The following is a 27,266-nucleotide window of genomic DNA, read 5'->3' on the forward strand; positions in this document are numbered from 1 at the left end:
CTGGCTGCACACAAACTGGTCCCAGGAACATGCCAGCTCCAGAAGAATGCCCAGAAGTCCTTGAAAGTGCTCTCCTTGGCACAGGCGTGGATTGTGCCAGTGAGCATCTAACAGTTTACTAGAGTAGGTAATCACCTTCCCTTGCCTGGGCACTGTTTAACTTACTACAGCAAATGTTGCCAAATCTTACTAGCAGGGAGTGTCCAAATACACTTCATATGTGTAATATAAAACACTTGTCCAAATACACTCGATATACTTGAGGGAAGGGATGCCATCCAGAGGGACCTGAACAGGCTGGAGGAGTGGGCCCATGTGAACCTCATGAAGTTCAACAAGGCCAAGTGCAAGGTCCTGCCACCTGGGTTGGGGCAACCCCCAGTATCAATACAGACTGAGGGATGAATGGATTGAGAGCAACCCTGCAGAGAAGGACTTAGGGGTATTGGTGGATGAAAAGCTGGACATGAGCCAGCAATGTGCGCTCACAGCCCAGAAGGCCAATCGTCTCCTGGGCTGCATCAAAAGAAGCATGGCCAGCAGGTCGAGGGAGGTGATTCTGCCCCTCTACTCTGCTCTGGTGAGACCCCACCTGGAGTACTGTGTCCAGCTCAGGGGTCCCCAGCACAAGAAAGACACAGACCTGTTAGAGCGGGTCCAGAGGAGGGTCAGAGGGCTGGAACACCTCTCCTATGAAGAAAGGCTGAGAGACTTGGGGTTGTCCAGCCTGGAGAAGAGATGGCTCCAGGGTGACCTTACTGAGGCCTTTCAATACATGAAGGGGGTTTATAAGAAAGATGGAGACTTTTTACCAAGGCTTGTAGCGACAGGACAAGGGGCAACAGTTTTAAACTGAAAGAGGGTAGATTTAGTTTGGACATAAGGAAGATATTCTTTACCATGAAGGTGGTGGTTGCCCAGAGAAGTTGTGGATGCCCCATCACCGGAAGTGTTCAACATCAGGTTGGACAGGGCTCTGAGCAACCTGACCTAGTGAAAGGTGTCCCTGCCCATGGCAGGGGAGTTGGACTAGATGATCTTTAAAGGTCCCTTCCAACCCAAACCATGCTATGGTTCTATGATTCTACACGTTAGACACTGCAATCCATACTGGGTGAAGTCAGCTACCAGAATTTTATTAACAGTTGTCATTTTAAATTTTCAAATGTTTTTGAAGCCCTAGATCCAATTTTTTACTGACATCAGTATAATAACTGAAGGTAGACAGTTTACATATGCTAATTTTAGCAGTATTTATCATAGAATCATAGAATCGTTTAGGTTGGAAAAGACCTTTAAGATCATTGAGACCAACCGCTAACCTAGCACCGCCAAGTCCACCACTAAATTGTGTACCTAAGCACCACACCTACATGTCTTTTAAATACCTCCAGGGATGGGGACTCAACCATTTCCCTGGGCAGCCTGGTCCAATGCTTGATGACCCTTTCAGTGAAGAAATTTTTCCCAATATCCAATCTAAACCTCCCCTGGCACAACTTGAGGCCATTTCCTCTCGTCCTATCGCTAGTTACCTGGGAGAAGAGACCGACACCCACCTCGCTACAACCTCCTTTCAGGTAGTTGTAGAGAGCAATGAGGTCTCCCCTCAGCCTCCTTTTCTCCAGGCTAAACAACCCCAGCTCCCTCAGCCCCTCCTCATAAGACTTGTTCTCCAGACCCTTCACCAGACTCATTGCCCTTCTCTGGACACGCTCCAGCACCTCAACGTCCTTCTTGTAGTGAGGGGCCCAAAACTGAACACAGTATTTGAGGTGCGGCCTCACCAGGGCCAAGTACAGGGGCACGATCACTTCCCTACTCCTGCTGGCCACACTATTTCTGATACAGGCCAGGATGCCATTGGCCTTCTTGGCCGCCTGGGCACACTGCCGGCTCATGTTCAGCCGGCTGTCAACCAGCACCCCCAGGTCCTTTTTCGGACAGGCAGCTTTCCAGCCACTCTTCCCCAAGCCTGTAGCGCTGCATGGGGTTGTTGTGGCCAAAGTGCAGGATCCGGCACTTGGCCTTGTTGAATCTCATACAATCTCATACATCTCGGCCCATCGATCCAGCCTGTCCAGATCCTTCCTACCCTCAAGCAGATCAACACTCCCGCCCAACTTGGTGTCATCTGCAAACTTACTTATTTGTATCACTTGCTTCTGAAATGAGGTCTGAATATTATCTACCAATATATTCACCTTCTAATTTAGAGAAGATGGTACACCATTTTTAAAAAGTTTCCACTTCCAGATGAAATGACCCAGAATTTTACCGTGACAGATGCTAAACTTAGGCACGTTTGTAAAAGTTTCTTTGAGCTGAGCACATCAAATGATAATAAGTATGAACTCACTTAGTATGGCACAGAGAGCCAAGAACTAAGCAGCAAGTCCCTAAAAAAAAAAAAAGCTAAAAACAACAAAAAAAAAAAAAAAACAAGAGAGAAAAAAAAATTTGATAAGAAAACCTGGAAAAAAGAAGTCATCCAGACAGACACTCAAAATCATTGCAGCAAAACAAGAGTGCAATATAGGAATCAATAGTATTTATATTACTGTGACTTACCATATTTCATTAACTTGCAAGAATTTAGTAGTATTGAAGTGGAACATTTTCACATCAAACTTTTTATCATGTTTCTACAATGATGACTGAAAATTATTGAAAGGTATTTTAAAATAAGCATCATAATACATGAATCAACCACTGATCAAAAAATGACGAGTTCTACAAGTGTTTTCTCTTGCTCTCTAAATTGTTTCTAGATTTAGATGAATGCAAAACAGGATGGATATTTTAAGCATTGTTCTGACTATGAACCAGATTATGGTCCTTTGCCAAGGCCCTGTTTGTCTAGTGGGATGTGCCTAAGATCTGGGCTACCAATACTGTAGCTACCCACACAATGAACCTACAATTTAGCAAATCTCTCAGTTAGATACCAGGCTGTCCTTGGCTGAACAGGGATTACAGGGGTTCTGTCTTGCAGGCTTTCTCCTGCAGTTCAAACAAATAATAATAAAAAAAACCCCACACCTGTATTTGTACTATTTGCACTTCCTTCTCACTGCCTAGCTGGATGTTGGTGCTTGACGCCTTTGACTGCCTAGCAAATCTACTGATCTCATTTTTCAACTTGGTTAACTTGTACAGGCATAAAACACAATAACCATAAAACTTAGCCATCACAAAAGTATTTAATCCTGTATTTCACATTCTAACAGACAAAAGCAACACTCGCATCACTTCCCCATTTTACATGCCTATTTTTTCTGCAAGCTTTTTTAACCTGTTTTCCAATGGCCTAGACAATGTCAGTCATGAAGTACTGGGCCTGACATAACTCCTTTACCTTGACAGGTCACTGTCAGGTGGATAATCTCCAACCTAAATCAGAATAAAATGGATTACAATAGCCACAATTTCTCTTACAAACTCTGATGACAAAGGCAGTAAGTATTTCACACACTAACACAATATTCAACTCAAGGGTTGGGTTAACCAAACAGTGAACAGACTCTAAATAAAAACCTTCCATACTCTTAATTTTTCCCATTCAGAACACTGAGTGTCCAATCTGATTATGTGCTATCATCAAATTACTGAATATCTATGTTAATCAAACTAATTATCAAAACAAGTTCTGTTTTTTTTATACTGACACCAAAACCAGACAGGATCAAGATCTTGACAGGATCAAGACAGCTGTAACCTGGTTCAGATCAGATCTCACTTGATTGTGGCGGTATGCAGATAAATTGAAAAATTGCTACCGTATCAGCCACTGTATTTTCAAAATAATTTGTTTGGCAGCTGAGTTGAGGGAAGGCACCGACTCCCATTCTACAACTTAGCAATGTAGAACAAGGCACGTTTCTAATGCCTTGTTCCAACCTATTTGCTACAGACCACTGACAATGCCAAATGGCAACTGAGAAGCATCAGTAGCCTTTCAGAGCAATACAATGTCTTCTCAGTCCCCTGAAACAGTGGTTTTCATATTTTAAGCTTGCACTTCAAGGTCTTGAAGACACTTGCTTATCACAAGCTACTGCTACCACTTTAGAGTATGACTACCGTGCACTGAATTTAACAGTGCTTTATGCTTACAAACATATTCAAGGGTCAGATATTTTGTTAAAAACAAAATAATTCTTTCATGAACCTATGAATAGCTGTGACTTCTCCAAGTATGTGGCCAAACTGGCAATTTGAGCACCAAAAGCCCAGTTTTTAGCGTTGTCTTGTAAGACCTTAGATGTTCACCAGACAAGCATTTGAACAATCATCGCTAGAAATTATGCGGATATATCTCTCCACATGTAAGCAAGAGAAAACTGCAATTATTACAAAAAAAAAGACGCACCATAGGCATGTCGGGAAGGCGAAAGGGGAAGAATCAACCATCCCAAGGCCTGCTTGTGTTTGTGGGTTTGTTGACGAACAGGAGGCCGATACGCTTGGAAAAACCTGACCCGGCGAATTACTGCTTTGTTATAACCTAGCTAGACGACTCCAGTTCCACCACAGCTTTTTGGAAACACAAGAAGTTGAGCACAAGACGTTCAGGCAGGCAGCAGCGTGCACCTTTACTCTGCCCAAGGCCTGTAACACCTTTGCTTACAGTCGATAATTACGGCATTACAGAGGGACTTGCTGCGCCCGGTCCCCCTGGGCCCTACGGGAGCCCTACGGGAAACCCCGAGCACAACGGCACTGTCAAACCCTTCAGGTAAACGGCAATAAGTTACTTAAATAATAAGCACGACTTTGCGGCCTCAGCCACCGGGAGCCCCAACGACGGTGGGCCGCCGTTACGGCGCCAAGAGGCCGCCCCAGCCCCCTTCAGCGGGCGCCTGACGGAAGGCGACCCCCCGACCTCCCCCCCCGCCTCCAACGGCAGACCGACGCCACGCGACGCCCCTGCGCGGGGGAAGCCCCACCCTGCGCACGCGGCGCGTCCTCACAGGCTGCCGCTGCCTGCTGGCACCGCCCCGCCCCGTCCCGTCCCGCCTTCCGCCCGCCCCCTGGCGGCAGCCCGCCAATCCCGAAGGGCGATGTGGCTTCTCGCCCTTGGGGGCGGGGGCAGGAGCCCCGCCTCCCTCCCGCCTCGCCACCTCCCCCCGCTCCCAGGGCGGCTGCGCCTGAAACGCGTGGCAGCCGCCGGTTGGTGGCCCCCGGACAGCCAATGGGGGAGAGGCACCTCAGAGCAGGCATCCGATTTTACGCACGGAGGCACCGACGCCCTCTGCTTTGGTCGATCGCACTCGCCTCCCGCCGCGGCGAAGCCTCGGAGCGGCGCAGTGGCGGCGGCTGCTGGGGGGCCGGGGGTGCTGGGAACGAACGCCGCGCTCGACCCCCCGTGACGCGCGCCCGGGCCTTGCGCGGCGGAGCCGCTTCGGAGGGGCGCGCGAGGCGATTGGCGGCCGCGCCGCCCGCGTCGCAGGGCAGCAGCCAATCAGGGGACGCGGCGTCCCGCGAGGGGCGCGGCGGGCCGTGCGGAGCGGGGAGCGAGGCGACAGCGGCGGCGGGATGAGGCCGAGCGGTCTGTGGGTGCTGGTGCTGTTGCTGGGGTTGGCCCAGATCGCGCTCCTGGCGCGGGGTGCGGCGGCCGAGGAGGACGACGACGACGGAGGTGAGTGCGGGGGGCTGGGGGTGAGCGCGGGCGGGCTGGCGGCGGCGACCGTTGGGCGCGTGGGTGCCTCGGCCTCCGGTGCGCGGCCTGGCTCCCCCCGCGAGACGCGGGCGCGTGGCCCTGGCGCTGAGCGCCGCGGGGAGCCCGGGCCCTGCGAGGCGCCGGAGGGGCCGGGCCGCCGGGCCGCGGCCGGCTCCTCCCCGCAGGCCTCTGGGCTGAGGCGGCGGAGGCAGGGCGCTGATGTCCCGGAGAGCCTGCTTGTCACAGCACTGTTCGTTTCTCCTTCGCTGTGCGGCAGCTCTGCCTCGCCTCTTCCAAACACGGAATTAAAAGCTAGTAATTAGCCATGTTGGCCATTACTGACTTTTTAAATTACCAGTAAGTCTGCCATTTCATTATCTGACGGAGCGCTCTTCTCCTTACCCCTTAGTTCAGGGGATCCGTGCATGCTGTGTGTTTCAAACTGATTGGGTTTTTTTTTTCCCCCAGAAGGAAGGCCGTGTGTTGCTAGTTTCTTGGTGTTCCTTCCCGTTGTCTTTGAATTTCACTGATGCATGTCTTCTCTTTTCCAAAATTAGCTGAAACAAAGCTGCTTTGACTTACCAAGTTTAGCGCCTGTACGAAGGAGGCGGGCATTTGAAGGTGCTTCTTTTTTGTTTTTAACCGTCTTTCACGTGGATTTTGAGAAATCCTACGTCTTTCGTATTTTCTACGTTAACGCTGCTGTATGTCAAGTATTAGAGGGCGTTCAGGGAGACCGGATTATGGATGACCTCCTGAACTCTTGCCCTGCAGATTCTTGCTCAGTGAACAGGCACTAAAACTTGAAGAAATGCATTTATGTCAGCTACCTTATCTGTGTGACCAACTGTGCAATCTATAGGATAAAGATGAAAAGATTTCTTTATAGGATCTGCAGTAAGGAGATAATGTATTTCAGCTTTGAATTAAAAATAAAGAGCTTCACAGGAAGATTCTGTATTATGTCTGTTTCTTTGCTTTTAGCTAGAACACTTGGTTGTCATCGCTTTGTAGCATGTGACAAAGCCCAGTACTGTTTTCCCCTACTACCTTCAAATGATGAAGTTTTGGACATGAGGAAAAATTTCTTTACTGAAAGAGTGGTTAAACATTGGAACAGGCTGCCCAGGGAAGTGGTGGAGTCCCCATCCCTGGAGGTATTTAAAAGACGTGTAGATGCGGCACTTAGGGACATGGTTTAGTGGGCATGGTGGTGTTGGGTTGACGGTTGGACTCAGTGATCTTAGAGGTCTTTTCCAACCTTAATGATTCTATGATAAGTAACACCTGTGACGTTACAGTGAAGCCTGGGTCCTGTGGCTGACAGCAGTAGCTCAGCTTCTTGCGGGCCAGGCTCTCATCAGTATTTCCCATGTGTGCTGTCCTTCCCATTATATGAGTTCTCGAGATCAAAGATGCACAGTGATGAAAGTAGTTCCTCCTGTGTGCAAGTTGAATGCTAATCCATTGCATTTTCCTATTTCTATTGTGTATTTCAAAATTGTATATAAATCATGAGCTAGGTTTTACCAAGTCTTTGCTTCAAAAATGCATGTAGTTAGGGATTTCCATTTTTGCCCTTGAAATGCAGACCTGTATGAAGTGGAACAAATTTACTTTGCAACAAGCAAGTAACAAGTAACCTTATGTAAATGATTGTTCAGGAGGTGAAAAATTCGGATGAAACCAGGCTTGTTGCACTGTATGGTTTTGGAAGTAAAGTTTGACTAGGGCAGTGAGGCAAATATGCTCACAGCAAGGTTAGCCTAGGTCATGACCATTACACCCTTTGCATCCTGATGAAGGAAAAGGAGGGATCATGTAGAGGATCCACTACAGAAAAGATTGAGGAAGACTGCTTTCATAAAAAGGCTTTTGAATGCCCTGGCAACAGATCACAAGTCTTGACTTCTGTGTTTCTGAAAACTGAGCTCATCCGATTGAGAAACAGACACTGCAGTGCCCTCCTCAAAAGGAAACCTTCAGGCAGAATCCAGAAGTTCACTGATGTCCGGATGCGGCTTTTTCATGCGGGATTCACCCTACTTAAGAAAAAGTTACTAGCCCAGACTTTCAATAAATGCTGAAAGTTCAGTGAATTTACTATAAGAATTAATTTTGGTTAGAGTAGCTATCATCCTGAAGAAGGCCTGCCAGCCAGCATCATGTACCTGAAGTCTTAAAATGAGTGTCCTCTTCATCGTGTTTTTTGCCTTGTGTAATAATGTGTTGAAATTTGTGGAAATGCTTTGTTGGGGTAAGGGAGTGGTCTGTATTCTACTGGAGGGCAGGTTTTAGCCACGGCTGTCACTTGTCGGTTTGTCTACCTGCTTTGCAAGTAGCTTTAAGAAACAAAGACACTTCAGTTTGTGTGCAGCTATCTTATTTTCATGAGTTGTCTTATGCAAATATTTATTAGCTACTTCTGCCATTTCAGGTGTCATAGACTCATTCTGTATCTGTTCTATTCAAATTGTAAATCATTAATGCAAAGGAAAGTTTCTTGCTCTTCGTGAAGAAAGTCCAGCTTACCTCTGCCATACTCGGTCAGGTCCTTGAAGCAGGTCTTTCAGTCCCCACGCTAAAGGGGACGTTAGAGGTAGCTATGATAACCCTAGGTGTCGGTGAACCTGGAGACTACAGAGGGTGAGTTTGCACTCTTAAGGACCAATTTATAGGTGTGGCTAACTTTTTTTTTTTTTAAATGCATGCCCTCTGTAAGCCAGCTGGGAAAAGCTGGAGTCCTCCTGTTATGTGCTACTGTCCTGCCTCCACCTCCGAGGAGGAGGAAGTGGGTGTCTGTAATGCCCATGACAACATATCGCTGTCAAGGAAGTTTTATGATGGCAGACGCTTGCAGTGAAAGATACAAAATTATTTCAGTGATGGATGTTAGATCTAGTGGTAACACTTTCCACTTGTGCAGGATGTTTTTGTAGGTGATGCTTTGTTCTCAGCTTTCTAAACCATGAGCCTGTGCCACAGTAGCTGCAGTGGTCTTTTCCTCTGTTGGGGGTGGGTAGTTAGCATAGTAAGCAGGAATGAGAATCACAGCCTGGTGGTTAGTTTCAAAGATGCATGAGCAGAATTGGCCGGCTAGTTTTGCTCAAATTCTCTTGTGTCAGGAAAAATCAATTCTGAAGTGATTTGCTTGGAAAAGCAATGGGCATTGCACAATTTGCTGGGAATTCAGGCACAGACCAACCACGAACACCCTGCGGTGAAGCATAGCCCTCAAAACTGCTGGGCATGCATGTAAGCAGAATTTTTGACTGCTGAAACCCCCTGAAAACTAGCTTTTTCACCAGTGCAGTCCCGTAGGTACGTGACTGCCATAGATTCACTTCAAGGGTGTTTGACAGTTCAGCATTTCCACTGCAAGTTCTCAGAGGCAGCAACATAGGAGGCATTGTCCACTTGCAAACAGTGCTTTTAGCTGCTTCATAGATCAGATGAAACAGTAATAGTTATTAAAGAAACTTAATCCAGGTGACTACTGTTGTGTGATAAATGATCTTCTGTGATCTCACTCCTCATCAGAAGCTTTAATACTTTGGTGGTGTGTAAAGTTGGGTTCTAATTAAAATTAATGTGTTCTCTCCAGGGGTGCGTATTGTTTCCTGAGAGCATATAGACTTATTTTTTTTTAATACCTTCTTCTAACAGAAAAATGGCTATTGCAATTCAACATCATAATTATGTCCACAGTGAGCTTGTTCCTATGGTCTGCTGTTGGTCTGAGAATAGTGGGGTTTGTTTTTAATTACTTTTTCATACCTGGATACTACATATTTATCATTCTTGACTTTCAAATTCCAGGTGAAATCAGAGTATTTTCACAATTCTTCTCCTGAATAAGTAACTTGCTTGTACATGGTTTGCAGTCCTACTGCAGTAATTCTTGTCAGCTTAGTCAAAAGCCAATTAAAGTTAAGTAGAGAATAGTTTTGAACAAGAAACATTAATCTCTCTTTTTTTTTTTTTTTTTTTTTTTAAATCCTGGACCTCCCAGTGCTTGAAAGGGCCTTAGCTTCATTGTTGTACAGTTTTCATTTGGGATGAGGTATTTGCATGACTTGTTCTGTGACTGAAATACCTTTAAAGTCATTCAGGAAGGTCTGCTTGTCTTGAACGATAGCAGTTTTAAAAATAAAAGTTTTAAAGGAACATGTGAAAAATCAAATGTTAAAGAAACCATCTCAAATTCCAAGCCAACAAAGATTGAACCAGTTGAAATGTCCTGGCTTCAGATTCCATGTGCTAACTTTACTTTGGTAATTTAGCAAATCTGCTTTCTCCTTGAAAGGCCTGTTCTGTCTAGCAGTTTTGGTCTCCTTAAATCAAAGTCCTCCCCAAAAGTTCTTGAAAGAAGTTTTCGCTCCATTTATTTCAGAAGAGTACCTTGCATCTGCCAAGTGCGTGGGAGTGGGTTTAGACAGGACTTCTGTGACAGTCACTTATTTATTTGATTTTACACTCACTCTGCAGCCTGGTGCTGACCCAGAGCAGAGTGATGCTCCGGTGGGTGAAAATCCTCTTCAATGAATTGCAGACCTGAAACTTCGCTGTAACTGAAAGCAAGATATATTGAGGTGGCAGGGGTGGGATCAAGCAGTCAGGAACAGAAGCATAATTTTGAAGTGCTGCCTCTAAACCACCTTGGTAGTAGTGAAATGGTAGCATTTGAGTTTATAGCAAGCCTGTCTGTTCATTAGACCTTCAGACAGGCAGAGCATGGCAGTTGTGGTGTTACAGGTGTAGTGAGTAAGGGTACAAGGAAAGCATTGGGGACAGATAACATCTGCTTTTTTGGTAGAAGATACCTAATTTTTCCAACCACAAGTTGCTGCGCTTGAAGGACAGCTGTTTTGCTGCATGATGGCGGGCTTCTGTTTGAATTCAGGTATCATCTGTGTGCCCTTCTTGCCCAACAAAATATGCCTGGTGCCTCGCTTCCCACATTTTAATAAGATACCCAACGGACCTTGGTAGCAACTGTCACACAGGTCTGCATTAGTTCTTGTTGTGTCCATTTTGTTAGTTTGCCCTGAAGAGCAAAATATATGTTGACACTTTACTGAAATATTGGTATTGTTAGCTGGCATAGTGTGGACAGAAATGAAATGGGACTGGTCAAACATCAGAGTCCAAGCTCTTTGCAAACTGAGGTAGCTGTCATTGTACATGAAGCAGGAGCTAACCTGTGTTGATACTTTTTTTTAACCACAGGATATGCTTAATCCATCTTTAACCTGGTAGTGTAATTTTAATATTAAACTTGACACAGTCTAATCCATATTGCATTTTTACTTTTACTTTCCCAGAATCTGTTACAAAAGAAGCTGACAATGATGGTGATGATGATGATGAAGATGACGAAGATGACGATGATGATGATTCTGAAGTTAAAGAAGAAAATGGTGTATTAGTCTTGAATGATGCAAACTTTGACACCTTTACTGCAGACAAGGACACTGTGCTGCTCGAGTTCTACGCGCCATGGTGGGTTCACAGCCTGTGGTACCTCCTTAGGTGCAGGATGGTGTGGCTGTCAGGGGCTTCTCTGACAGGACGCACTCCTAAAAAGTGAGCTTGGGTTGCAATTTTAAAGATGATGTAGGAGTAGCTTGCCTGCAGGAGAAGCACTGGACTCTGCCATAGTCCAGGGTAGGAGACGGTTCTGGTGGTGGGAGGTACCCTTTTCCCTGCCCCTGTACCATGTGACAGACAACAGCCTGCTCTTTCTTCACAGAAGTGGGTCATGCTGAGGGATTGCGTGCCAAAGGAAGCACAGCTCTGGGTCCATCCCTGCTCTTTGCCTGTCAGGGAACAGAGATGGTCCCAGTGAGCCCCAGAGAAGTCACACAGTGCGGTCTCGCAGCCTGCTATCGCAGCCCACTGAGAACTTGTGCACTTGCTCATCTAGATGGAGGAATGGAGGAGGCTTCCCTAGCAGGGGAATTGCTAGAAGGTTTTCCTTCTCAAGTTCAAATCTCTGTCCTTGCCAGAAGGGTGTGGTGTGAGTAAGGACATAGATTGTATTATCAATTTAAACAGTGCCTCATACATCTATCTAATGATGATAATTGTGGCATACCAGGGTATGCAGAGTAACACCAGTGTGCTCAGGGGAGCTACAATGGATTTACCTGCATACAACTGACGACAAAGAATTTAGGCTAGAATGTATCTTTTCTTGCATTCTTATGGACAAAAATAATAGGGATGGTTAGTGGGGAAAAACAAGAGTAGAATATATTTGCAGTCAAGTCACTGAGTTAGTGTTGGAGCCAGAACCTCTCTTCCTTTGTGGCTTAGTGATAGAAAGACGACTTACTTGTTTGTCCTTTTCTAGTCTTTGAATAGAGGGGAGAATATGATCTTGCTTGAGGTGGAGTTGCATTTTAACTAATGCCACTGTCATTACAGAGAATCCCATCCCTGCTTGGCTGTAGGTAGTATTTCTGCAGCTGTAGTTTGCCTGCATGAAAACTGAACATGAAACTTAATTTATCCGAGCAGAAAGATGTGTGGTCATCACAGACTATAAACACCTCTTTTCCTTTTTCTACTCCCCCTCCTGCTAGTTGAGAGGCTGAGGAGTACAGCCTGTCTGCTACACACAACTTCCCTCTTTTTTTTCTTCATTTTCCTGGTTTCGTCTTCAGCTCATCAATCTATATTCAGGTTTTCTTGTGCTGGTATCCTCTGTCGTGCCAGCTTTTGCATCAGGAGCCTCTGTTCTTCCCAAAGAGTTCTGGTATGGCCAGAGAGAGAGCAGGTGCTGCAATACCGTGGTGGGTGTGAGACTTCATTAGGCCAGCTTAACTACTGGTTCATTTTTCTCTTTAGTTCAATTTAGGGTGCTGGGTAGAGAAGCTGAACCTAGATTAGGGAGAAGCTGGTCTGAATGAGACCATATTTGGGGGACCAGGGAGGAAGGAGAAGCACGGTATAAGGTTTGCAATTTTGTTTTAAAAGGAATTGTTATTTTTTTTTTACAATGGCTTTTTAAAACATATATGGAAATGTGTTGCCTTTGGAATGAAAAAAAAAAAGTTGGGATTTGAACAAACAGCACATTAGCTACAGTTACTCTCTACCTGTCTATGATCTGAAAACATAGCAAGACAAACATCCTTATGTTGGCATTGTGAACATCTGTCAGAAGGCATCCTGGAAATTCAGAATAGCAAAATACCCTTGGGGGTCTGTCATACATTTATGTATCTACTTGTGGCTTCCTCTGACAGGTGTGGGCATTGCAAGCAGTTTGCTCCTGAATATGAAAAGATAGCCAAAACTCTGAAGGAAAATGACCCTCCTATTCCAGTTGCCAAAGTAGATGCTACTGCAGCCACTTCACTAGCAAGTCGTTTTGATGTCAGCGGCTACCCAACCATCAAAATCCTGAAAAAAGGCCAACCTGTTGACTATGACGGTTCTCGGACAGAAGATGGTAAGCACCAGTCCTTTGCAAGTCCTCTGTAAGAAAGCAAAGAAGTATATGGTCTTGCTTCTTAATGTGACTATTTTGAAGGACTTTGATCTCAAGTTACTTTATCTTAAGCAGAATAATATTATGAAGGCTGAAATTTTGCCTGTCTTCTCAATTGGCTGCATGCTAGAGGACAATTTTGTAGGTAGTGGGTGGTGCTGTTACTGATGGAAGGTTTCTAGAAATGACTTGACTAGAAGAGGAGGTAGTCTCATGATTGCTGAAGGATCAGCTAATAAGAAACATCTGATCTGTGTATTGACTGTATATAAAACCACTTGTTTCTTGCTTAATGAATGTGTCCAAATTCAGTCAGGGGGGAAAAACTACCTTTTCTGTCTGTTTTGAAATTGAATTCATGTGCTACGGTGCTGCAAAGTACAGATCTGTGCATAAGTAAGATGCTCTGTGGGGTTAAGAGAAGACCTTCTTGGCAATACCAACAATGAAGTAAAACATAAAGGAGCTTAAGAAAGTGTTCTTGTATAAGCTTGATGTGTAAGCTTTGGTCCAAGACCATGCTTGCCACTCTGATTTTAAATCCTTGTTATCAACTCTTGCATTCGATATGCTACTGGTATGATAATGCAAACTTGCTAATTGGGCCATTGAACTGTATTTCAGCAATTGTGGCCAAAGTCAAGGAGGTTTCTGACCCCAGTTGGACCCCGCCACCAGAAGCTACCCTGGTATTGACCCAGGATAATTTTGACGACGTCGTGAATGGTGCTGACATAATCCTGGTGGAGTTCTATGCTCCATGGTAAGCAAGAAGGCAGTCACCTGTACTTTCCTAGCACAGCCGGCCTGAACACGCTTGGTGAACCTGTCTTCCGTTACGCCTCTTTTGAAGAGGCTTGCCTTGTTCAGGTGTGTGTAGCTTTGGGGTACCTTAGTTCTAATCTGGACCTAGGATTGCATTACAAATCACTTGGAAGACTAGACTGGATCTGTGTCTCAGCAAGGGGTGGTCTCCAAAACTTCACTGAAGATTCTCCTTATTTACTAATTTGGGAACATGTTGAGAGATACTGAAAACCAAAGGGAGTTGGTCCTTAGTTTAAAAATGGCCTCTAAAAATGAAACTACCTATAGTAACGTGGGGCCAGACATGGAGGCTACCTTCAGGTTGGAGAAACAAGTCTTACTAGACTGAAGTGTCCTCTGTAGATTGAATAACCCCATTTCTACTTTCTCCATTCTGGAAGACTTAACTCTTCCACTTCAGAGGTAGAAGGTACCTAGCAGGACTCATGGCTTATAAAAACTGCCCTCCTCTCACCTTCCCTAGGTGTGGACACTGCAAAAGGCTTGCTCCAGAATACGAGAAGGCTGCCCAGGAGCTCAGCAAGCGCACACCTCCTATTCCTCTGGCTAAAGTGGATGCCACTGCTGAAACTGAGCTTGCAAAGAAGTTTGATGTTACTGGCTACCCAACTCTGAAAATCTTCCGCAAGGGCAAACCTTATGACTACAGTGGTCCACGGGAAAAATACGGTACTGCAACTTCTGCTTTTTCTCACTTTCTGAGGGCTTGACCGCAAATGTTGTGATGTATCTATAGGACATGCAGACTTGTTAACATCATAGCAGTGGTATTTGGGAAACCTGAAAAAATGTACTCTCATACCTACATAGGCCAGCAGTATAAATTTGTCTCTAATCTTTATAACATCTTATGGTGGTACTATAAGCTCGTTTTAATATTAAGTAAGTTAAATACATGTGGTGAAGCAGTGGCAGTATGAGTAAATGGGCAGCCTTTAATTGCACTGGAATGCACCATAAGGGCTGGCAAAGTGCTCAATATTGGGTTTTAATACGAGGGAAGACTTAAGACTATCCAAGTAGAACTTTGGCTCATAGCAGGGTCAGGAGAGAGTGAAGGGTCTGGAATTTCAGAAAGGAGGGTTACTTGAAAGATCGGCTGATATCTGTGGAACTCGTGCTTGGTCACCTCTTCTGAAACCAACCTGAAAGAGAATATCCAGAACTGCAGCTTTAAAAACTTCGACTGAGGTCTCGCTGATCTGGTCTTTTAGTTATTGTGGGAGGGCTGCACAGAAAGAAAGGTGTCCATGGGAAATGTGGTATTAAACAACGTCATAGAGGGAATGCCTGAACCTTTCAGTTCAATAAATGTTCTAAGCAACTTTTTGGGGGTGGGTTTGTCTCACAGGTATTGTCGACTACATGATTGAACAGGCTGGTCCTCCATCCAAACAGATTCAGGCTACCAAGCAGGTACAGGAATTTCTGAGGGATGGGGATGATGTCATCATCATTGGTGTCTTTAGTGGAGAGAATGACAAAGCCTATCAGCTCTATCAGGAAGCAGGTAAAGAATGTTTTAAAATATTAATGAAAGGTATGTTCTGTTGAGATTCTGTCCAGGACTTTGGGCATGGAGAGATCCCTTATTTCTGCTTTTAGTTCAGTGGGGGAGGTTGGAGAGGAATAAGAGGAGGGAAGTTGAAGGGTGATCTTCCACTTGTACTCAAGAAAAAAGCTCACACCAGATTTTGAGGCAATAATTAAAGTATCAGCCAGTACAGGACACACACCTGCTCTTGGTATTGTGTCCCTAAAAACATGCAAACTAGAGAGGAGGGAAAATTCCTAGCTGAGGAATAAATTGCAACTTACTGGCTTAAAGCCTTGCTAGCTTTGCCATCTGCTATTGCTTGTTTCATATCTGACAGTTCCAGAGGCTGTGCTCTGACAAACTTGTTTGGGGTGGGGGGCCTGGAGAAAGAATCATCATCCACCTTTGGATCAGTTTAGCTAGACCATTCCTAGCAATGCTTATTCTTAAACCCCTTTGATGTGACACATTGACGGTCCTGTTAATGATATTTGCTACCACACAGAAGAGGCTAAGCACTTAAGGGACAGAACACTTCTAATCAATCCCTGTGTCTCGCGTGATTGAACCACTCGCAGCCACTCTTGGCTTCTGCCAGAACCTTGAGAGCAGCATGGGCAATTCTTCTCCCCCTGGCTACGCCTGCTTCTGGGGCTGCCAACATTTATAGCTGGGTTAGGAGTGATTTGGTTGCTCCAGTATGGCAAGATATGGAACTGTTTCCAGGCTGCCCCAAAGCAAATAGATTGACTAGGTGACCTTGTGAGTTCTTTTCCAGCTCTTACTTTGTTATTTGGGGTGAAGCCAAGAGGTAAGAGACTGATAAACAAATAGCTGTTTCACTGTATATGTTTTGGAAGCTGTTCAAGGTTTTTGAATATGTAGACTAACTCATCAAGTAGAGGGGTTGTTGAACAGCATTCAAGTAGTGCTACTCGAATTGTATGTAACTTCACATGCTTCTCACCCCTGGATGAGAGCTGTTCCCCAAGACTCTGGGTTGTTCCGTGTCCCATTGAGAATGGGAAGAGAGTTTCCTTGCAGTGCAGTCTCAAGATTTCATTTGGAGGCTGTCAGTTCACTTCTTAATGCCTTTTCCTTCTCCCTAACCTTAATTTTTCAGCTAACGGTTTAAGAGAAGATTACAAGTTCCATCACACCTTCAGCAATGAGATTGCAAAACTATTGAAAGCATCTCCAGGAAAACTGGTTGTCATGCAGCCAGAAAAATTTCAGTCAAAGCACGAGCCCAAGATGCATGTTTTGGATCTTAAAGTGAGTAGCTGATCCAAAGCTAGAAAGTTTGTGTGCAAACTGAAGGTTCTCTTTCTTTGCATATATGACCAGTTGGCACCTTCCTGCTGGAAGTTCTCCACTAGATATTTGACGCAACCTGTTTGTCCCCTGAAAACAGTATTGCTTGGTTCAAGAAAGCTTTATGAAATTAACCCAGAGGTTACGTATTCAAATAATAATGTACCATTACAATATTCAGTTTAAGGGTTGAGTACTAAATTATCTTTAGTGCTCAAGGATTTGAAGAATATGGTGACAGCATTGTTTATAACATGCCCCTCTTTCTCATTCATGCATGCATCAATATTAGTTTTCAGTAGTGTGTAACAAAAATGCCACTTAAATCCATTTGTCTGAACTTTTTTTCCAATTTTTTTAAGCAGGACTCTACAGATGGATTGGAGATTAAAGAGCACGTGCTGAAACATGCTTTGCCTCTAGTTGGCCATCGCAAGCCTTCCAATGACGCTAAAAGATACGCTAAGCGTCCTCTAGTGGTTGTCTATTATTCTGTAGACTTCAGTTTCGACTACCGTGTTGGTAAGTTCACCAAGATTACCATTCCTCCACTTTGGGAGGAAGCAAGCAGTAAGTAACTAGAAATTTACTAATCCCGTTGTGTTCTGGTTTTTCAGCTACCCAGTACTGGAGAGGCAAAGTCCTGGAAGTGGCCAAAGACTTCCCTGAATATGTGTTTGCTGTTTCTGATGAGGAAGATTATTCTTCTGAAATAAAAGATCTGGGCCTGCTTGAGAGTGGCGAGGATGTCAATGTTGCCATTTTGGATGAAGGTGGCAAGAAATATGCCATGGAGCCGGAAGAGTTTGACTCTGATGTGCTCAGGCAATTTGTGCTGGCATTCAAAAAAGGTACAGTTTCTAAAATAGGGTTCTCTAAGCCATTTGCTTTGTTTCCCCTTCCAAGAGTTTTTCCTGAGGCAATGGCTACAACAAAGTCGTACGTGCAACCTTACAGTGCTCTGGCTTAAAGCTTTTGGATGTTTCTTGCCTTTTTTTTTTGTATCCCACTTCATTAACGTTGTTGATTGGACTGTGCTGTGGCATCTAGCTATATTCTAAAACTGAGCGTGTTTGGCAAGCCTAAAATGTTCTTGCAGCTTTGAAGTGTGAGCTGATCATTCATATTTGGGACTAGTATAATAAATCACTGTCTAATACATAGTGGATGGACAGCCATAGAAAGAGGGAGAAAAGTTCTAGGGAATTGTGAAACAAATTGTTGTCCATAATTCACAAGGTTATTGTGCTAAAAGGTCACCAGCAAGCTGGCCTATGTTTCATGCAGAGGTAAGTTCATTTACTGGTGCAATGCTTTTCCCTGGCGGGAGGGTGTACTTCTGCCCTTTCTTGGGGGAGATCATAAGGACTGCTCTTACTGTATTCTAACAATGGTATGTGTTTTGCTTCCTTCTAGGAAAACTGAAGCCTATTGTGAAGTCCCAGCCAGTGCCAAAAAATAACAAAGGGCCTGTGAAAGTGGTAGTGGGTAAAACTTTTGATACCATAGTAATGGATCCAAAGAATGATGTTCTCATAGAGTTCTATGCCCCATGGTGTGGACACTGCAAGAAACTAGAACCAGTGTATACCGAGCTAGGCAAAAAATACAAGAATGAGAAAAATCTAGTCATAGCCAAGATGGATGCTACTGCCAACGACGTGACGAGTGACCGCTACAAAGTGGAGGGATTCCCCACTATCTACTTTGCTCCGAGGGACAAGAAGAACAGCCCTATTAAATTTGAAGGCGGGGACAGAGATTTAGAGCATTTGAGCAAATTTGTAGAGGAGCATGTGACAAAACTCTCCAGAACAAAAGAAGAGCTTTAGATAAGATGAGGGTGGTGAAGAAAAATTGTTTGTATGTTGTAGTTAAAAGCAAGTTACTGACACAACTTCATGAGAGAAGAATTAAGCAGTTTGAGCAAGGAAATTCTTGAGCAGTAAAGCAATTGCAGTATCTTTTTTTATATGGCAGAAGTTTTTTTGGACACTGAACTTCTCTGATATGAATGTCTTACGTTAGTTATGGTTTTGATCTTTGGAGAAAAATACATCCTTTATTTTTTGTGACTATCTTAAGCTTGATTCTTTGACTCCAGTGCAACTGTTGTGGGTTTGGTTTTTGTTTTTTGGGGGGTTTTTTGGGAAGTTAAAAGACTACCAAAAAGAGAGGGAGAACCAAATGCCTCTGCCAAACAGATTTCTTTCTCTTATTTGTTGATATGGTTACTGGGGGGGAGGGTGTTTTGAGCCAATCTCTCTTTTGTTATATTTCTGTAGACCTATTCGTGTGACTATATCACTGTATTCATAGCTGAGGATAAGAATGGAGGTTTTCTAAAGTGTGGATGAATTATTCGGTCCTATTGAGATAAGACACAGTGACTTGCTAACTACATGTGCTCTAGACCTGTCTGCTTTTGCTTTGTGCCCCTCTGTAGAGAGGATGATGCTAAAATAGCAAGATTTTTCTAATTTACCTCTCTTTACTAGTCCATATTGACTCATTTATATCTTAGTCTTCCCAAGTATATTTTGGAGTAACTGGAGTGTGCTAGAAAGAGCATCTAGTGATTGGTAATTCTTGGATTCTGGTGTCAGATCTGTGTTACCATTTCCTTTCTTTTTGCAGAGAGGAAAGTGTTTGGTAGTGATTCTTTGGGAAAGCAGACCGAGACCTTCTGATGGACTTTATTCCTGTGGCAGTTACTGCAGGTACAAAGGATGATCACATCTACTCTATGCTCCACTTGGCAGTATGTGCGTTTAAAAGCGGATTTTGACCTTGCATGTCCCAGTTTAGATACATCCATAAATTTATGGAACGTGTTGGGGTGGCAGACTTACATACTCCAGAAGCACTGCCTGCCTCTTCTCAGAGCTGTGATGCTTCAGTGTGTGTGACTTGAGTGTCACTGAAGCAGTTTTGATACATACTTCATTTTATGGGTAGTGCTTCTTTCCTAGCAGCACTGTTTTCTGTCTTGCAAAAGACAAATATCATCAGTCTTCCTTCAGCGTTTCCTTGTTGCATTAATTATCAACTTTTTGGAGAGTTTGCAAATCTAAAACCACCACCCAGTCTTTTTTCTTCTGGGGAGATGCAGTCTTCTGTGTAGCAAGGGTAAACTCATGTCCGGGAGGTGGCTGTTAAGGTATAGTCTAGGGACCCAAAAGGGCCTGCAAGGGAGTACATAATCCTTATCCTTTCCTACTGCACTTTGCATCACTGTTGAAGGGACGTGCCTCCCTGCTGTCTTAACAGAGGACTCTTCCCCACTGACTGTTAGCCACGCTTTGCTGTCTAGGTTGTTATCGAATTGTTCTTGCAGAGGTGTATGCAACTGCATGAAGGCTTTCTCTTAATTAACAATTTATCTGAAGCTAGTGAACAAAGCAGATTATGAAAGAAGGGAACAGTATCAAATCTCCACGGAGTGCTGGGATGTGCTTGAATGCCATTCAGCTCCTGTTACTTATCAGCAAAAGCTAGGAAGTGCTAAGCAACTATTCAGGATCAGATCTCAATTGCTGCTTTGTGTTAAAGCAGTGTAATAATTCTCTTCAGGCCCTGGCATTGTCAATCTCCTCTTTTCATAGTAGGAGGCTTTTTCTCTACTGTCCTTTAAATGTAGAGATATGTCTTAAGCTTGGGCAATATTTCACCTACAAGACTCTTACCAAGTGCGTTATTTTCCCATCACTTGCCACTTCTGTTTGGAGCTTTTCTGTAGAGCCTTCAAAAGCCATGATCTGCGATTAAATATCTGTGCATAGACAACAAGACTGAGATCAGACTTAGCTGAGCACTAGCTTACATTAGAGGTGTACATTACATTACATTTTCAGCTTTAGAAAGTATACATAAGCCAAGAAACAAGTTCTGTCCTGTCTGCTGGTTGAGATCAACTCAGTTCTCCAAAGAAGTAGGCACAGACCTTTTAAATCAGTTCTTAAACATAGTTCAGTTTCTATCTCTAAGCAAATACCTCGTCTAATACTGCAGGAACTAAATTGCTCCTGCTTATTAGTTAGTTGCAGGCTTGTAGGGATTTATTCCAAAACATATGTTGTCTAACCAACAGGAGGACATGGATAAATATGGAACACGTAGAAGGGAGGGTGAAAAGTCCTGTATTGGTTGTGGGGACTACAGTCAGGGCTGAAGCTCCAGTCTTCTCAGGACAATAAGTGTCAAATTTGATCATGAGTTTCTCGCCTCTCTTCTTGCAGGTGCTAACTTACTAACATTGTCATTGCCAATGCTGTGCTGTTTCTGTAGATTTCTTCCTCCCAGCAGGAGCTGACACCATTCTGGGTTGAAAACAACCTCTCCAGCTTGCTGGGGGCCCTCATGGCAATAAAAGGCACAAGGCCCAGGGGAGCGTGCTTGCATGGCACTCCTGCCGGCTTTCTTTTCCCTGCCCTTGCAGGTGGAGGCAGCCTGGTACACAGTTACTTTGGGGCTGTGCTTAAAGACCTGAATTTTGTTCTGGATCAGCAGTGCTTTAGTCAGAGCTGAGTAAGGAAGAGGAATACACTAGTTGTAGTATTGCTAACTTAATTTCTTGACGACTGTGAGCTGCAAGAGCAGGCAGCGTTACCTCAAGTAGGTTATGGGTTTGGGTTATGAGCAGTAGAGGGAATGAGGAATTGATCCATCCTTACCTTGGTGTTTTCTGGCGGCATTCCTGCGAGTCCTTGACTGTGCCACACACCTTGGCATCTGCATCCCGTAATTGATGTATTTCTCTTGATCGCTTCCCAGGAAGATGAGAGGGTACTGTTGCCTTTCAGCTTTGGGCAAAGTCATACTGGAAAGCAAACTGCTTTCCTTAGCTCCAGTATCCTATCCCCTGCTGTGTGTACTATCAACATCACGTCAACTTTGTGAAACTCACTGGGATGGCTACATCATTAGGCCTCTGTTAGATAAAGCTCTCTACCTAAAAAGTGATTTTAATGTGATTGATGCGTCTTAAGGGGAACGGGTCATACCACCTTTTGGAATTTCTATTAAATGCATTATGCATGTCTGCTTTTTCCTTCCTGGTGCATTAGGATGCATTCCTAAGCATCCTGAACTCCATTAAAGTATACCTAAGTGCCACTGATCGGCTTTGGTGTTCCCTTCTTACAGAAGGAAAATAAATAAATAAATAAATTGCACACAGTGTAAAAGAACAAGGGAGCCCCCCTCACTTGCTCTTTCCCACAGCTGCATGAGCATTTGGCATCACTTCTGATTATACTTCAAGTAGAAGAATGCCTGCGGTTTATGCTTCAGCACAGGACCAACTGTTCCCAGGTAGGCTCCAAGGAGCCTGGCCTGGTGTAAATATCTCCCACACATGCGTCATCTAGAAAATAAAAAATCTTCTGTAAACTGCAGTATGTCTTTAAGTAGTCAGACTTGAGACTTCTTCAGGGCCACTTCCTTTCCCTAAAGGGTCAAGGATTAAGGTAAGCAGCAACTCTAGCACAGGCGGCGCTCCCTGAGGAGTGAGTTAATCTGTTCTGTCTGTGGGACATTCAAGGTGACAGTAAATACTGGCCTGGGATCTTGATAGTGCATTAAGTGCTAGCTTGTTTAGTACTGGAAGAAATTGATGACAGCAGATGGACATGTCTCTTCGCAATCAAGGTTATTACTTTGTTTCTACTTGAAACAATTTTATACTACAAAACTGTTAATTGTGGTGATGTCTATGTATGGCCCAAGATTTGGTTGGTAGCAAGCAAGCAAGGCAGTGCAGATCCGGAGACTACTCCACAAAGTTTATCTTCCCTCTTGTACATGAAGCTATGTGAGGAAACGGGCTTCTGAAAAGTAGAACATGAATAAGAATATATGATATGGGTTAAAGGCTTTTCAGAAAGTAGCATTAACTGTAGTGGTCAGGCTTCTATCCTTTCCCTTGTGGTAGGCAAGAGAAGCCACTGCAAGCTGTCCATACTCCAAAAGGCTTTTTGGTCACAGCCTGCATTGGAACTGGACAAGGATCAGAGGATTGAGTATTGCAGTCTGTACGCTCAGCCCTTGATGTGGGGTAACGAGTCCATCAAGCCCTGTGCAAACAAGTGTGTAACTCAGTCAAACTGGTACTGAGCTTTGTATTTGTTAAGCTATTTGGCTTTGGTTTGCTGTACTTAAGTTGCAAAACTCCCTTTTCAGTGCAGAGCAGGTGTGGTGGGTAGATCCGTGAGCAACCCTAGCCAAAGGCACTGAAATGCTGTAGCATCTTGCTTCAGTTGCCAGGCCTTTCTGGGACTTCAGCTAGTAGTACTGCACAGCTTGAAGTATGGAGGTGTCGCAGGAATCGCTGCACATCACTGCAGTGCATTTGTCAAGGGACGACTCCCCCTCTTTTTCTGCCTGGACCTATGGTAGGTTGCATGAAGCCATGCAGCCATGGGCAGGAGAACCGTTTTCCTGGCATGTGCAACCTGTCTTGACATCTGTGCCCAGAATCCTACAGAGCTCACAAGTCAGCTTGTTTTCTTTCAACTTCTTTGGAGGTTGCTCTGCACTGAAGCCATCTCCTTTAGACACAGCTGTGCATGCTCTGAGGCCACAGACTGATGTCACATTAACGTTAGTGCTGGAGTTTCTGTGCCATGAACAGCTGGTTTTATATGAAGCCACTGTGCTGTTATCTGACCCTTTGCAGCATTGCTTTCTGCACCGTTCCTGAATGTCTGGATAAGTTCTGTACACACCATGAAATCTAAATTATTATGTCTTTGTTAGAGTCTGGGTGAGACTACTTGGGTCTGGAAAGACATGGCCATTCTCCAGTTTCATTTCTGCATATAGAGAAGAAGAGATCTGCTCTGTAAATTACCATGAATCCTTACATTAGAAAGGTGGGAGTTTCAGTTTCAGAAATGCTGTTTGTTCAAATCCCAAGCTGTGTGTGGCTTGATTAACAAAAAGGTAAAAGAGATAAAGCTATGTTTAATCCAACCATGCAAAGAAAACCCTTATCACAATCAGTAACCCAATCCTCTGATGGATTTCCATATGCTGGGGTTTTGAACAGCCAGTTGTTTCTTCATAGTGAAAGCTGAAGCTTATCAGCCTGCTCTTGGTTAATGCCCTCCTACTTTGTCTAAGTTAACAGTAGCCATCCTAAAATTCAGTATGTTTTGCCCTACAATAGGGGAGAATTGTTCTGCAATACAGCCTGGTAAATTGCTGCTCAGAATGATAGAAGTAGAGTAAAAGAAAATACAGCAGAAGTTGGACTCAGAAAAAAGCAAATGATAACTCAAATTTCCATAAAGTCAGAGAAATCAAGGCTAGACAGGACCATTTACTCACCTATTCTGATAGCTGAAAACTTGTGGGCTGATATGTAAAGCGGTTTACTTTCCATATTCAGCCTAATAATTTGCATTTAACCTATGCACCTGTTCCAACAAAAAAAGTATGCAACACAACCAAAGCTCCACAACTCTGTTAAGTGCTGGTGCTACACTAATACTGATTTCTGAACCACAGAATGCATTCAGGAAGTAGAACGTGCCTCTCCAAAGTGGTACTGCTTTGAGTAAGGAAGGCAGTTTTGTATTCACTTGCTGTGTGGAATATTTCATACGTTACTTTTGCTAAAACCTTTGGGCAGTAGATTCTAGTCAGGTATTTTAATGTGGGGTTTGGCTTTTCTTTTGTGCTTTGAGTTGTTTTTGGTCTTTTACAGTCTCAAGATGATATAACAACTAAAGGACAGCCAGTAAGACTCCACTGGCTTAATTAAGCCGTAGCTGTTCCCAACCAGCAGATCTTCACAGAGGGCCTAGTGACAGGTGGGTTGAGCTTTGTTCAAGATCCTTTCAAGGAGCCTGAAGGCGCAGTAATAGAGCACATAACTACAGCAAATGCAAACTGAGAGGTGTTTATTGGTGTACTAACCAGTCCATTGAAATGTAAGTGGCCTTACTAATCTGCCTGCCTATTTATTTTTCTGAGAGATCACCCCTAATGTTCAATTTGGACAAACCAGTCAATCTTTAAATAGAAAAGTCACACTTTAAATAAAATAAAACAAAAAGGTTACAGTGAGCTTTGTTTTTCATTCTTTCACTTCCAAGATGCACCACAAGTATTGTTGAGATCCTTGAAGCACGCTGTTTTCTATAGCAGCACCACAGTGGGTGTAAGGGCGGCACTTCCTCATACTGGAAGTTGTCCAAAAGAATGGGTAAGGATCAAAAAGTCTTTATTTGGTCACAGTGATGTGACAACAGCTTCAGTGGTACGAGCAATTCAGTGTTTGGTTTTTTTGGTTTGTTTTCCTAACAATGCAGCCTATTTTCCTGAGAATTGTAGGAAGGGTCAACCTTCATCAGACGTACAGCGCTTAAACACTTCAACCTGAGACAATCCTGTTGAACTATGGATATATAAGGAACAAGTCATCCTCTTGGCTGTGAAACTCTGCACTTTGACCTAATTCGTTGATAGAAAAACATACTGCATGGAAAGGAAAGAGGAAATTAGGATAATGTGTAAAGATGTACATATATGTACATATATACATAACACGTACATATTACACATATGTAACCATGAATAACGGGCGCGACCAGGCAATACAGCTAATCACCCGTATATGCCACTAGCAAATACAGATCAATAACTATGTGAGTGCAAGAAAATTTGGGAAAACATTTAATCTGAGAAATGCATCAGCTCAGTCATAGAGTAAGTAGAACAGTATGAAGATGTTGTAATGGGAATTGTAGATCTTGTGTTACTGTTTGGTTAAAAAAAAAAAAAAACAAAACACAAACCTAGTTTGGTTTGAAACCTTCCTTGTTTTCATCTTGCCACTAGCTGAAATCAGTAACCAATTTAGACCACACATTTTTAATGGTGGTAAAAGAATGAATGAGTATTGCCTGACTCAGGAGAGGTGCTCCTCTAATTGGCAAAGAAACTAACAGCTAAATTTAGTTGCTTCATAGACTTTAACTTCAGAGAGTCCATCAAATGCATTCAAAAATATACTGCTGGACTCAGTTGTTTGCCACCAGAAAGAAGTGGTTATTATGTGGTTCTCTGCTGTCTATGACATTTCCTTTCTCCTAGGTCAAGTTTTCTTTCTTTTTTATTAAACTGAATCCAGTGTTAACCTTTCAGAATAAGAAAGATACTTCCAGCATTATGGTGGCAACAAAGTTTTCCTCACCTCAAGTCACAATTTCTTAAATCCAGTAAAAGACTCAGTACCTAAAAATTGGGTGACTGGTCCCTGCAGTGGAATGTAAAGTCTGAAGTTTGGTACCTGGGATGCACCTACAGGGGAAAAAACCTTCCTGGATGGGGAGACGTAAGCACCTCGGACAAGATCCAAAACAAACGGTGGTGAGTAAGGAGCAATCAAGCTCCAGCCAGCAGGAAATGCTGAGGAAAGGGCCTGAAAGCCACCTCTCTTCCAGGCTTAGGCAGATTTCTTGAGGTCATGGGAATGTGCTTGCAGTCTGTTGCGATCCTCGGCATAAAACTTCCTCTGGAAAGCAGGGAACTGACATGCTCCATCAAAGAATTTCTCTTTAAGCGGGAGGTGTGGCCCTCCATGTTTTTATAACAGGGGTTATAGCACCTGTGCAAGGTCAAGGAGACATCTTCCCCTTTTCTTTCTAAAAATGCTCAGATGTGTATCTCTTGAGATAATGCTCTAGCTCTCTACCCATCTGTATTGGGTTTGTGTGGCCAGGTTTTGGTAGCAGGGGGGGCTACAGGGGTGGCTTCTGTGAGAAGCTGCTAGAAGCTTCCCCCGTGTCCCATAGAGCCAATGCCAGCCAGCTCCAAGACGGACCCACCACTGGCCAAGGCTGAGCCAATCGGTGACGGTGGTAGCACCTCTGTGAGAACATAGTTAAGGGGGGGGGGGGGGGGGGGGGAACCCAAAACCTGTGCAACTGCAGCTGGAGAGAGGAGGGAGAATATGTGAGAGGAACAACTCCGCAGACACCAAGGTCAGTGAAGAAGGAGGGGGAGGAGGTGCTCCAGGTGCCAGAGCAGAGATTCCCCTGCAGCCTGTGGTGAAGACCATGGTGAGGCAGGCTGTGCCCCTGCAGCCCATGGAGGTCCACGGTGGAGCAGATGTCCACCTGCAGCCTGTGGAGGACCCCACGCCAGAGCAGTTGGATGCCCGAAGGAGGCTGTGACCCTATGGAGACCCCGCGCTAGAGCAGGCTCCTGGCAGGACCTGTGGACCCGTGGAGAGAGGAGCCCATGCTGGAGCAGGTTTGCTGGCAGGACTTGTGACCCCGTGGGGGACCCATGCTGGAGCGGCCTGTTCCTGAAGGACTGCACCCCGTGGAAGGGACCCACACTGGAACAGTTTGTGGAGGACTGCAGTCTGTGGGAGGGACCCCACTCTGAAGCAGGGGAAGAGTGTGAGGAGTCCTCCC

The 27,266-nt window shown here is 44.3% G+C and overlaps 2 protein-coding genes across 4 annotated transcripts in view; one reads left to right on the forward strand and one right to left on the reverse strand.

Annotated features, from left to right (window-relative positions):
- LOC143156778 (uncharacterized) overlaps positions 1–4,853 on the reverse strand; it is a 41,691-nt gene extending 36,838 nt beyond the window's left edge. For both annotated transcript variants that reach the window (XM_076330736.1, XM_076330737.1), the window contains exon 1: positions 4,373–4,853. The gene's annotated coding sequence lies outside the window, so the exon portion shown is untranslated. The remainder of the gene's footprint in view (positions 1–4,372) is intronic.
- A 563-nt stretch (positions 4,854–5,416) lies between these two features.
- Positions 5,417–24,903, forward strand: PDIA4 (protein disulfide isomerase family A member 4). 2 transcript variants are annotated; one of them, XM_076330731.1, is made up of 10 exons: positions 5,417–5,641; positions 10,987–11,164; positions 12,916–13,121; positions 13,785–13,923; positions 14,452–14,657; positions 15,340–15,498; positions 16,649–16,800; positions 17,202–17,361; positions 17,457–17,690; positions 18,256–24,903. In XM_076330731.1, the coding sequence occupies exons 1-10, from the start codon at positions 5,539–5,541 to the stop codon at positions 18,669–18,671; spliced, it is 1,953 nt and encodes a 650-aa protein (XP_076186846.1). In that variant the 5' UTR covers positions 5,417–5,538; the 3' UTR covers positions 18,672–24,903. The 2 variants fall into 2 exon arrangements, with proteins under 2 accessions (XP_076186846.1, XP_076186847.1); XM_076330732.1 differs by having other exon boundaries at positions 5,418–5,641; positions 17,205–17,361.
- Positions 24,904–27,266: the final 2,363 nt, after the last annotated feature.

Source organism: Aptenodytes patagonicus, chromosome 2, assembly GCF_965638725.1.
Source record: "Aptenodytes patagonicus chromosome 2, bAptPat1.pri.cur, whole genome shotgun sequence".
Lineage (NCBI taxonomy): Eukaryota > Metazoa > Chordata > Aves > Sphenisciformes > Spheniscidae > Aptenodytes > Aptenodytes patagonicus.